General features: G+C 52.8%; 1 protein-coding gene and 1 non-coding gene across 6 annotated transcripts in view; both read left to right on the top strand.

Moving 5' to 3' along the window:
• Positions 1–12,662, top strand: part of NAP1L4 (nucleosome assembly protein 1 like 4) — a 45,388-nt gene that overhangs the window by 25,089 nt on the left and 7,637 nt on the right. For all 5 annotated transcript variants that reach the window (XM_064576034.1, XM_045893041.3, XM_064576033.1 and 2 more), the window contains 6 exons: positions 934–1,065; positions 1,808–1,879; positions 6,204–6,343; positions 7,629–7,774; positions 10,306–10,328; positions 10,602–10,721. In XM_064576034.1, coding sequence (XP_064432104.1) covers positions 934–1,065; positions 1,808–1,879; positions 6,204–6,343; positions 7,629–7,774; positions 10,306–10,328; positions 10,602–10,721 — 633 coding nt within the window. The remainder of the gene's footprint in view (positions 1–933; positions 1,066–1,807; positions 1,880–6,203; positions 6,344–7,628; positions 7,775–10,305; positions 10,329–10,601; positions 10,722–12,662) is intronic.
• On the top strand, positions 2,487–2,609 carry LOC123858133 (small nucleolar RNA SNORA54). The gene has a single exon (XR_006794089.1). It is a non-coding gene; the product is annotated as a small nucleolar RNA SNORA54 (small nucleolar RNA).

The following is a 12,662-nucleotide window of genomic DNA, read 5'->3' as shown; positions in this document are numbered from 1 at the left end:
CTCCTCCAGGACCAGCAGTGGCGACGAAATCGCCACGATGCACCCAGCCACTTTGGATTGGGAGCTTCTCATCACCTGCTCACAGCCTTCAACAGGTCCCATTCCAGCGCCACGAAAGTTCCGACATGTTACAGGGCAACTTTGTCCACTTGAAGTTTGTTTGGAAGACAAGTAGCTTTTACCTTTTTTATCCATCGGGATTCCTTTTTAGGGAATTTTTGAAGTGTATGTTCGTTGTAGTAACCATATGTTTTTGATCTTTCAAACATATTGTGGAACCTGGCCTAGCTGAGGCTGTGGTTATGGATGGATCTAGTTGTGAATCACTTCCTTATTTCTCATGAACAGTCTGCCTCTGTTAATTTAAAAAGCCCCTTCTGATCATTTCCATAAGAATCCCCCATGATGAAGTGTTTGCACTTGCACTGGGCCCATCTCGTGCTCGACCTCCGTGGGCCGCAGTGCAGGAAGGACGCCTCTGCGTGTGGCCTGCGCTGTCGGGTCACCTCCCTGATGTCTGCGTGCAGTTTCTGTCCGATGTTTATAGCCCCCTCCTTACAGTTGGACGTACACGCTGCCGTCGTTCTTGTTGCCCGGGCACTGGAGTCTCCGTCCGGTGCTGGGTGGCTGGCTGGCCCAAGACGGATGTCTCATAGAGCTAGCACTTGGCACCTTCCCCAAGGTTGATGGCACTCTTCTAAAATTATATCACAGAGTCACGTCTGAACGGAGTGCTTTGATTGCTTTGTTCCTTAAAAACATTTAGAAGTGTTACATACACCGTGGTCTTGGAGATGCAGATGCAGGGAACACAGTTTTTGATAGAAGTTTGTGCAGGATTCTGAAACTGGCATTTTGCGTTAAGTCACTGAATGTAAATGTGTTGCTTTGTGGTACATGTTCTATTTGGCATCTTTATTTATTTTTTTTTAGGGAGACATGAAAAATAAAGTAGTCCTAACAGAAAAAGAAGCAGCAACAGGAGAGGAGCCAAACCCCAGAGGAATTCCAGAGTTCTGGTTTACCATCTTTAGAAATGTAGATATGCTAAGTGAATTAGTCCAGGTAAGCAAATTCCCACCCTACAGAGAGATCTTAGTCTTAATATTTATTTATGAACCACTTAACTCAGAGTTTAGCGGTTGTTCATGGTGGTTGGAAAGGCACTTTGTGTGACCAACAGCTCATAGGAGTGTTCTTGACCTCCTGGGCGTGGGTCTCACTGTTGGAAGCCTCCATTGCTACCTTCTACCACGGTGCTGCTGGGAAGGCCTGCACCTCTGCGGCTGAGCCACGACTTGTCGTCGTCTTACCTGAGGTCTGCCGCCTCACCCCGGAGAGCCTATAAACAGACTCAAGACCCTTCCCCACCTTACTGTGAATGGACAAGCGGGAAGATGTGAGGGCAGGAGACCAGGAAATTGGCCAAGAAGGCCCATAACTGACCGAGGTGTTTCTTCTGGTTCTCTCTTCAGAGATGTGAGGACCAGCAGGCCTGGTCGGTCCCTGTATGCCGTGGCAGGCAGTCTTGGGAAAAGAGTCGGGCTCTTGCCCACTCTGCCTGGCCTTGATGTTTCTCAGCGCTCCGGGCCAGAGAGAAGTGTCACCTTGTTGCCGGCCCCTAAGACCGCTTGTCAGTGTACAGATGTGGGTGGCTTCCTGGGAGTTCTTAACTTGACGAGGCCAGAATGCCAGCAGGACTGCTTAGCCAGCATCTGGGAGTGTGTGCAATAGCAAGTCATAGGGGGAGTGTGTGTTGTCTGGAGAAACGCCCACTAGAAATTTCTTTTTTTCTCTTGTTGATCAGGAGTATGATGAGCCGATCTTGAAGCACCTGCAGGATATTAAAGTGAAGTTTTCAGACCCTGGGCAGCCTATGGTGAGTACTGATTCATTGAGCTCCTGGTTGGCATCAGAGCATCACTGATGGTGAGCGGCTTGGGGCCAGGGCAGGAGGTGCGAACCTGGCCACACACTTGCAGGGTGGTCCTGAGCGAGATGCTCACCGAGAACTAGAATGTTCTCATGCGGCCTTCCTGGGTCTTGCTCAGCAGCGCTGCACAGCCCGGCAAGCAGCCCAGGCCGTGGGCTGCGTGTGGCAGGTGCAGGAGTCCATGCAGCACTGGACTCCTTGGCTGTGGTCTTGGCCACACCGTGCGCCACTCTCCGAGCCGGCTTGTTCCATGTCCGAGGGGGTGATGTCTTTCTCCTAAGTGTCTCCCAGGTTTCTGAGGACCTAACGTCTGTAAAACAGGATGGTAGGTATGTACTCAAATACAAGCAGCACTTTAATAGAAACCTGAGATGCTAATGAACAAAGCTTGCTGGGTTTTACTGAAAACGTAACTGCAGGTGGGCGAACCTGAACAACGTGTCCCCGCACTGTCGTACAACACCTCTTCCCAGCAGCTTGCTGCGCTGCGAGAGGGGCCTGACTCAAGCCAGCCCCTCCTTCCCTCCGCCCTGTGGGAGCTGGGTCCTCATGGAGGCACTGTTCGTGGCCTCTTAGCCTGGCAGTGGCTGACAGGCTCCATTCCGGTGCCACAGCAGCTCCAGCGACTCATGACTGACTGACTTGTGGCTCTCAGTTTCAGGTCCTGGGGACATGGCCTGGGACCTGGGGTCCGGCTCTTCCTCCCTCCCCATCGCAGAGCACTGGCCCCAGGTTATGGATGAGGGCTAGCGTACGTGGGGTCTCCCTCCCTGGTCCTGCAGGTGCCTTCTGGAGGCAAGGGGCAGGGGGACACGCTGGATCTGTCCCTTCCACTTTTCCTGCCTAGCTCACTCTGGGAGGTGATATTCAGTTCTCCCTCTGCAGGCAGGGGCCTGGGCACGAGCTGGCGTGATGCCTGCTCACAGGCTGAGGGGAATCCCTTTGCCTACTGGACCGGGTTAATTGGGTTATTGCAGGGCCTTTTCCTTGGCCTGTGCGGAGGCTGGGCCCTGGTGCCCCCTGGAGGCCGAGTGGCGCAGTCTCAGGGTGTTTGCTTGCGTGGCCGGGGGGGGGGGGGGGGGGGGGGGAGGTGCATGCTGTTGTAAGTTTCTGTGTCAGTTTTTTCCTAACACTTCTTTCTCACCTGTGATTCATCCAGACTCCATTTATTAATTTTTCCCCCCTGGATCAATTCTTTTTTTCATCGTTTGCTCTTATGAGACACTTGTTTGGTGATTTTTCTGGGTCTGTTTCCTTTCTCAGCCTGTCTGACGTTTTCCACAGTGGTTTGTAGACAGACAAGAGCCCTAGTTCTGGTAGAGCATGAGCCAGTCGTCCTTCTCCCCCTCGTCACTTCCCCTGTTAGAAAAGTCATGCACGCCGGCTGTGGAACGCTGGGAAAATACAGGAAGGTGTTAGGAACAGCCTACAGATCTCTCAGCTCTGGAGTCAGGTTCCCCATAGTCTTTGTTTTTTTAAAGTCATTATGAAATATTTTAGACACTAAAATCAGAAATACAAACCCTGTCTAGCCTCAGAATGAAGCAGGGCCAGTGTGTGTGTTTCTCCCGTGACCACACGTCTGCTCCTCTCCAGGGTCCCTCGCTCACCCTGCCGCAGAGCGGGGTTATAGGTGCAGACAATGTTGTACCGGCTCTGCGGCTGGGAAATAGTTGTCCTTGCGTCTGTGGGCTGAAAAGTGATTTATTTAACGGTGCCTACACGTGCCGCGGCCACCTCCGCCCCATTCTAAATTGTTGCATTATGAGAGCATACTTGAACCCAAATCTTTAAGTCTTGGCCAATTTCCTCAGTTTTGATTCCTTTTAGTGCAGTTTTACTGGGTGAAAGGAGGTGAACATTTATAAGGTTCAAATGTGGTTCACTTACATATTTTTTTTTACACTTTCTTTTTTGTAAATCATCGTGGTTTTGTCTCTGTTTTGAAATAATTTCAGGCTTAGTGCAGAACTTGAGCAACAGTGCAGAGACCCCGTGTGCCGTCGGCCCAGGCTGGAGCTCCCGGGGCGGGGCGGGGCGGGCGCAGCCGGCGGCGGCAGCATGTGAACCGCGCTGGGCAGGAGCGGCGTCTGCTCACACCCCCGTGCGGGCTCCGCTGCGTGCTTATGGCTGACTGGCTGTAGGGGGTTGTGTGTGATGGAGGCGACCGCATCTGTGGGCCCTTTTCTGTCGGACTTGAACCCTCCTTGTCTCTCTCTCTCTCTCTTTCTCTTTTATAAAGATTTTATTACAGAGAGTGAGCAGGAGCGGGGGGGTGGGGCAGAGAGAGAAGCAGGCTCCCCCCGGAGCAGGGAGCCCGATGCAGGACTGGATCCCAGGACCCCGGAATCATGACCCAAGGCAGACGCTTAACGACTAAGCCATCGAGGCGCCCCTTGAACCCTTTCTTGATTCATCCCCAGTCGTGTGTTACAGTAGACTAAACAGAGGCCATGGGGAAGGAAAGGACAGGAAAACATGAAGAAGGGAGATCTCACACTTGGTCTGGAGAGCTGGTAGGGCGGGAGGTGGGAGATAAAGAAGAGGAGCAGTGTGATGCGTACCAGAGTACAGAGTGAGGCAGGGCCCCGGTGATGCTTGTGAGCCCTCCCTGGCCCCCAGGGTGCCTGTCCACGCCTGCGGTCGCAGCCTGCAGCGTTTCTGGGATCATAGCAGCCTCTTCACCGACTGAACACTTGCGTCTGTCTTCCTCTGTCTTCACGGTGGGTGGGTGTAGCCCTGGGGGTTGGGCAAGGAGCGGAGAGGGGGTTGCATGGGGTCCTGTTGCTGAGCTTGCAGGGGACTCAAGCTCTGCAGGGTCCGGTTTCCACTTCTCCCTTAGTGGAAGTAGTTTGGTTTTAGTCTTTTTAATCTACTTTTTCCCAGTTGATAATTGTATCCTTATACATTATAATGAAAATTGAAATAGCTAACATTTAGCAGGCATTGCCTGTAAGCCTGTATAAACCCTGTACTAAGTGCTTCCATAGGTCAATCCTCTAGTCAGCTCAGGGAGAGAGAGAGGATTGTGCTTTCCATTTTATAGATGAGGAAACAACAGCAGAGACAGAGTGATTTGACAAGATCACGCAGCACCTATAGGCAGAAGTGATGTGGGGCGCCTGGGTGGCTCAGTTGGTTAAGCGACTGCCTTCGGCTCAGGTCATGATCCTGGAGTCCCTGGATCGAGTCCCGCATCGGGCTCCCTGCTCGGCAGGGAGTCTGCTTCTCCCTCTGACCCTCCCCCCTCTCATGTGCTCTCTCTCATTCTCTCTCTCTCAAATAAAAATAAATAAAATCTTTAAAAAAAAAAATAAAAAAAGAAGTGATGTGAACCCAGAGTTAGTCTTACAAAGTATCTCTATAACTTACTCAACCAACGCCCTCTTTTTTACCTTAAAATAGGGCTGAGGTGAGCATCTTCACACATACTGATGATGCATCACCCAGGTGTCTTTTCCCAAACAATGAATTCCTCAGAGTAGAGTTACCAGGCCAGAGAATTTTATTTTACTTCAATTTCTTGATCTTGCTAGATGGTCCTTTATAAAGCTATTTACAGTATATGAGTGGACGTGATTTCCCAGAGCACTTGCCAGTTCTACATATTATTCATACATAGGTAAGAAGAAAGCAAGACTCCTTCCTACTGCCACGTGACTTTATTTGTGTCTGCTGCTTTGTACACCCTGCGTCCATTTTTCCTCTTAAGCTTGTCTCTTGAGATTACACAGTGCTTTGTGAACAAAGGATGAACTTGTCCTTCCTTGGTGTGGTTTGCGGAGGCCCAGGCAGTCCTCCCCACCCTCACAGAGTCTGGCCCCTTTGTGCGGCAGAGAAGGCGGCGCTCTGCCTGAACGCAAGTGGAGAAGGAGGGCGGGCTGGAGCCCGCTGCGTGGTGTCCCCTAGTCCAGACCCTCCAGCTCCACCAGGGTGAGCCCGGGGCGGCAGAGAGAAGCTAGGGTTTCTCAGGAGAGCTTGGACCTCTACTGGGAGGGGGCTCAGAGGGTCCCGCGCTCTCCGCTAGGGCTGAAGCGCCACAGGTATTCCCCCACTTGTCGTTTGTGTTTGAACTGGGTGCTGCTGTTTTTTGTAATCAAGTTCTTCTTGACATGTGGCCATACCTGTTGAACTTTTCCGTAGCGGTTTCTGTCTGTGGCGTCCCGCTCAGAGAGGCGCTGGTCTCCAGTATGGACTGTGGGGTTCGTGAAGTCTGTCACTGGTTGCTTGTAGATTTTTAAGTGGCACTTACCTGAGTTTTTGTTTTCAGTCTTTTGTATTAGAGTTCCACTTTGAACCCAACGACTACTTTACCAATTCAGTCCTGACAAAAACATACAAGATGAAGTCAGAGCCTGATAAGGCTGATCCCTTTTCCTTCGAAGGTCCTGAAATAGTTGACTGTGACGGGTAAGGACTCGCCATTTCACCTTCTTTTTCTCAAAGAAAAACGGATGATTTTAGAACTTAATGAGTAAGAGAAATCAGGAATAAAACAAAATGTCTTTAATTTTTTAAAATCCCAGTAGACCAAGATTTACATTAAATAGTCTTTCTGTGGGGGTTTGTGATGGCCTGCCCTGGGAAATGTGTCATGAGGTCACATGTGCCAAAAGGGGGCTGGTGGCCCGGTCTCCTCATCAGATGGAGGGATTCAGTTCTCTAGGTCCCTTGCATGATGCTGTCCTTGCTGAGCTGATAAACGACCCTCCGCAAATATTTGCTGAGTGAACGGATGAATCAGGGCAGGGCAGTACTGGTCAGTTGCTTGCTTCGGAAATGGGGGGGCAGTTTAATTGTTGGACTCATGATGGAGCACCTTGGTGATTTCAAGTGAGATCACTGGGGAGAGAATGTGGTTTGGAGTTCTTTCCTCTTGGTTTGTTTGAGATGGTTTGGGAAATTGTGGTTTTTTTGGTTTGGGAAATTGTTTTTGAATTGGCACAATTACCCTTACTCACTGGAACCAAGTACTTCTGAATCTCGCGTATGAGCAATTCAGAGCTTTATTAAAACCCTGCTAGACTTGAATGGCGAGAGTGACTCTGAGAGCGCATTTCCCAGGGCCAGGCTGTCGTGTGGGAAGTGGGCCGGCCTTTCCAGGCATGTTCCCGAGCAGACGCTAGTCACGTGCTGCCAGGGGTTCCGTGTGGGTCCACAGCGATTGAAAGATGAGCAAGCACGCGGGGCTCGCCCCCAAGCCGGGCCCACTCGGCAGCCCAGACCCAGTGCGCCCCGCCCCCATCAGTACTTCATGCAGCGGTCCCCCGCTGCCTCTTCAACTTGTCCTGCTCGCTTAGCTGCCTTGAGAATTTGGGTGCGTGAGTGGGTGACTTCAGGTGTGCTCTGGGGTCTGGACGAAGGCAGCAGGTGACAAGCTCTTGAGCACTCTCTGGGCACCGTAGCCCAGCCTTGACTGGGCTTGGTCACAGCAAACATACTGGTGGGGGGGGTGGGGGGTGTTCCTCAGGGGAGAAGACCCTGGCTTCAGATGGTGCCGTGGCAGCCCGGGCCACTTGGCCTGTTCCCTTTCGCCGGCCGTCACATGGACTTCATAGGTGTGCAGTGTCGGCTGGCAGCCTGGTTTGCCTATGTTGTCCAAGTTCAGCCTCTGGCTGTGCCTTGTTTACCATGGACGTTCGTGGTGTTTCTCAGGGCATATGTCTGTGTGCGTGATGGCCGTCTGTCCCTGTAGGTGTGCTATCGACTGGAAGAAAGGGAAAAACGTTACAGTCAAAACAATCAAGAAGAAGCAGAAACATAAGGGCCGAGGCACAGTGAGAACAATTACCAAACAAGTTCCAAACGACTCGTTTTTCAACTTCTTCAGCCCGCTGAAAGGTAAGAGGGTTGTGTTGTGGACGTTGATTATGTACTACGCGAAGTCGCTTCATTACCCTGAGTCTGGTCTGGGTCCTCCGGCGAGAGTGGCCATTAAGGACACGGTTGCTGTGCCAGGAGCCGTGGTGCTGGTGCTCACGGGGTGCGGGGGTGGTAGGGGTGGTGGGTCCTCCTTGTAGCAGGGGGGGAAGGCTTGGTGGGCTCTCTGAGCTCCACGCTGAGAAAGCTGGAGTGATGCCAGGAGCGCCCCCAGCCGGCGCTTCCGTGCCTCACCGCTGGGGCCTGCTGGCGTCCCTGGGGCCGCCCGTCCTGCTGCAGGCCCCCTCTGTGGCTGGTCATACTCCTGTTACACCTGCGCAGCTTAGGGAGCATCCCCCACCCTCTCTTTCTCATAAATTCAGCTTTGTTTTGTTTTTCTCTGTGACTAGAACTCAAGGGGCTTGGGAGTTGATATAGTGTGACAACACAAGTAATTGGATTTCCAGTTTTGAAAGACTTAGCTTGAAAACTTCGGATCCCCCCCCCCCCAAGTCATAAAATAAAGACGGAAAGTTTGACCTCGTGGAGGGTGAGCAACAGGTTTTGAGAGTAAATACTGGCAAGTCTTTTTTTTTTCTTTTATTAAAGATATTTATTAGAGAGAGAGAGAACGAGAAGGGAGGAGAAGTAGAGGCAGAGGGAGAAGCAGGCTCCCCGCCAAGCAGGGAGCCCAATGTGGGGCTCGATCCCAGGACCCTGGGGTCATGACCTGAGCTGAAGGCAGATGCTTAACCGACTGAGCAACCCAGATGTCCCAAATACTGGCAAGTCTTAAAATTTTCTAAACTGGAGAGAATGCGGAGGCCAGGCCGGTTGGCATTGTTAGGATAGTGAGGATAAAACATTTTCTCTCTTATTTTCCATGAACACAGATTGAAATTTAGAACCGCCCGTCCCTGCCACAGGTAATTGGTGGGTGTGTGAGCTGTTCACCCTCGGCCACAGGGTGGCTCCACTCTCAAGTGTGAGCCTTGGACCAGGACTTTGTCTCTGAGCCGAGGGCCCTCGCTTCGCAAGCTCTGCCCTTCGGCCCCGTATCTTTCTGGAATTTGTCTTTGAGCCTAGAGGATGCAAATGTGTATTGGTCTGGGGTAACAATAGCCATAATGTAGTTGTTCAGTTTCCTTGTTTTAGAGAATTCCCTTTGGTGGTCACTTGCATGAATTCACTGTGAAGCAGAGGGCCTTTGGTTCCTAAATGCAGTGGCTTTGTTGGAAGGTTTCTTAAGATTGGATTTCAAGTCATTCAATAAAATCAAAGTGAAATTAAGTGGACTCAGAATTTGGGGGGGGGGTGACGTTTGGGGTTTTAAAACTGTGCTGTGATGGTTGTCCCACTCTAAAAATGTCCCAGAGGTCATTGAATTATACACTTCAGTTCTCTGGTAGATGAATTGCACGTAAACATAGGTCTTTTAAAGTAATCACACATAATATCAATTGATGAGCTCTGTAAACAAATAGAAAGTGACCGTGGGGCGGTGATGGGGCAGGCAAGGAAAAAATGTCAGAATTGAGGTAACATGTTTTGAAATGAAGGAAACATAAGCTGGCTGGTCCGGTGCCCTCCTTGTCCTTCAGTCTACAAAACGTCCCAAAGTCACATGAGCAAAGTCCCTGGCCAGAGTCCCCGGACCCAAATCTTAGCCCGTGGGGGGTGCTCACGTGCCAAGACTCGGGGACAGTGCCATAGGGGTGGTGTTGACATGTGGGTGCCCAGCCCATGGGGAACTGCAAGCTGGGAAAGGCCCCGAGAGGCAGGATGAGGCCAGCGCCATAAGCTTCCAGCTCCTGGCAAGACCGGGCCTTGGACAAGCATCTCTGAAGTCCGGGGTTTGAGTCACATGATCATTTGAGTGTCACTGGGCTTTGTTGAGTGGTTTTAAGTCCCTGTCTTTCCTGTCACCCTTGGTTCTGGGTCAGGCTCTAGTGCAGCAGCAGTCTTGGTAGCCGTGGGCGCGCGCGTGTGTGCGTGTGTGTCCCGCGTGCACACGTGTGTGGAGCTGCCCCTCGGCGAGCCGTGCGGTGCTCTGTGGTGGGCAGCGACCAGCGGCACCCTCCTGCCCACGGGGAATCTTTCCATCTGTGGGACAGACGCTTCAGCGCTGTGTCCTCGCCACGGGGACACACCGGTGTTGGCCCGCGGAGGTGCAGTGCTTCAGACACCAGGCCCAAGGATTTTCCTTTCCCTGCGGAATCGTGCAGGGTTGCAGGCACCGGTACTCGCTCCTGAAGGCGTGAGTGCACCGAGTGCCCACAGTCTGGGGCCCCTTGATGGGCCTTTCCACGTGTTGACACTGAATTAGGAAGAGCTTTTCCCCAGTTGGCGTTCCCAAGCAGGTCAGGCGGGGGCGGGCGGTCGGCACTGCGGGAGGCGCGGGGCTCCAGATGCGCCCTGGGCCACCTTCCCCGTCCTCGGAGCTGCCCGCGTGCGCTTGCAAAGGTTTTGGTTGTCAGCGTAACATGCATATGTTTTGTCTTTTTTTTTCCTAGCATCTGGGGATGGAGAATCACTGGTAAGCTTTGTGTTGTCATCCGATCTCTTGTGCTGTCACATTCTTTATCTTCAGAGTAGTGGCCTACCTTCTTTTCAGTCCCTCCTTCGTCCTCCCTGAGGCCCGGGGTGCACTGTGTTCACGACACCGTGGGGCGGGGCCAGAGTGCGTGGGCCCAGTGCACCCCGCCATCCCCAGCAGCGCTGGGTCCCCCAGAGCGAGGAGTGAGGTGCGGGTGGGGGGCATGGTGCTCGCCCATATCCACGAGTTAACGTTGAGGTTTTCCCTTCTCAGGACGAAGACTCGGAATTCACATTAGCCTCTGACTTTGAAATTGGACACTTCTTTCGTGAGCGGATAGTCCCGCGGGCCGTGCTCTACTTCACAGGGGAGGCCATAGAGGATGATGACAACGTATGTGGGCGGGAGCCCTTGGGGGCCTGCCTTTGGCAGTATGGGGTGCCCTGAGCAGCAGCCTGGGGGGGGACCCTTGGTGTCGGGGGTTCGGGGCCGAGCAGGGCTCTGGGTGCTCTTAGAGCAGAGTGCCAGCCCCGTCCAGGGACAGACAGCATCCTTGAAAGGCCCCAGGTGCTCACCCTGTCCTGCTTAAGGTCTGCAAGCTTTGGGTGACTTGGAAGCATGAGGAAAAAATCTCCTTTTCAGAGGTCTGACCACAGCAAAAGGTTATCTACAGAGCGGACTCTCGCTAGCCTGTGGTGTGCCGACACCAAAGGCTTGATCCCCGTGGTGCACAGAGGGGTGGCCAGGCTGCGCAGGCCCCTTTCTGTCTCTCCCCCGCCTCCCTCCCTGCTTGAGCGCAACCTCGCTAGCTGTCCTTTGACAGTCACCTGAGGTGGTTCTCCATCATAACCCAGGCTTGGCTCACTGTGTCTTCTTGATTTGTGGGGATCAAGTTTTGTTCTATAGCGTGCAGTTAGTAGTATGTTTCAGATACTTATTCCCTTGCTTTTAGAGCTCTTAGGTTTCCTGGATGGCTCTAGGTTTCCTTTCTAAGTGGTCTGTCGAGGTTTCAGATGGGCCGCAGGAGCCGGGCAGGTTTGAGCTGCTCAGTGGCCAGCGCAGTGAATGCCTGCTTCTCACGTTTTCTGTGCTGATGATCCCAGCCAGGGGGCACGTCCCGTCCAGTGTGTGTGAGCTGTGTAGTCTGAGACTCGTTCGCTTCGGAAAGGCCGTTCGTCTGTCCCTGGGCCGGGAGGTGGTTGTGGGCAGGAGAACGTGCAGGCACACAAGTCAGCGTAGCGTTGGCTCGTCCAAGCACTCAGGTGAGTGCTGAGGCTGAAGTTGACACGGCAAACTGTATACCAGCACGGTCTGTGATGGTAGGGCTGTCTTCGGCCTGCCTGCTCTGTCCAGCGTGGTGGGACTGGCCCCACGTGAGGTTCGAAGATGTAGAAGGAATCTGTTGACAGCTGAGGAACTGCGTGGTTCCGTTTTATTTAATGTAGCCCCCAAAATCTAGTGACTACACACACTGGAAAGTGCATGTCTGGACCAGCGGTCTCCACACTTTTTTGATCATACGCCCATCGGTTTTAAAACGTGATTGTGCAGTTTATATATATTTATTTACTTAAAATACAGGCAGAGTGGATAGTACTGGGAGCGGTGCAGTGCTCTGCGTGTCCTCTGCGCGTCCTCTGCGTATGTATGTCTGCGCCCAACACCTCTGATGCAGGTGCTGCTGCCCAGCGGTGTCGTTGAGGGGTTAGGAAGGGGCACCCCACTTAGGCCTGCTGAGACCAGGGTCCTGACTTCACCACTCACGGCCGTAGTGACTCTCATGGCTTGTCGGGCTCTTCGAAGAACACCTGTTGGCACCATTACTTGGTGCGCGTTGGGAGAGAGGTAAATTTGCAGGGGCCTGATGCGTTGGAAACCTGCACAAGCGCTACACGTTGTTGCAGAAGGAAATGGAGCCGGGAGTGCTGATTCTGTCTTCCATGTTCTCCCAGCTCGGCTTGCGTGTCCCACGGGCTCTGTACCCCGACTTAGCGACCCTGCTCTCCATCAGTGTGAGATGTGTTTGCCACAGGACCCTCCAGGTCCAGAGTGAAATGACCTGAGAACCTCAGAAAATCCACGCTTGAGCCTGTTTGAGGCTAGTTCAGTCTGAGCTAAAATGTGATTGGCTGGCTACAAGACAAGGTTTGCCTAGGTCTTTCCCTGTCAGAGGCTGGAAAGGGCACTGGGGCATGCTTGCACCCCTGACGGCCCAGCTGGTGCAAGAGGGCGCGCGTGCTGGGCCTGGTGTCTGAACTGGGCCCCACCAGCCCCCAGACCCTTACCGGTTTTGTGTGAGCTGTCACCAAGGAATAGATGTGTGGGCTCCAACAA

Source organism: Mirounga angustirostris, unplaced genomic scaffold, assembly GCF_029215605.1.
Source record: "Mirounga angustirostris isolate CCGP_5_RB_7025 unplaced genomic scaffold, mMirAng1.0.hap1 SCAF_13, whole genome shotgun sequence".
NCBI classification, from domain to species: Eukaryota; Metazoa; Chordata; class Mammalia; order Carnivora; family Phocidae; genus Mirounga; species Mirounga angustirostris.
This window is presented reverse-complemented; position numbering and strand designations above follow the sequence as displayed.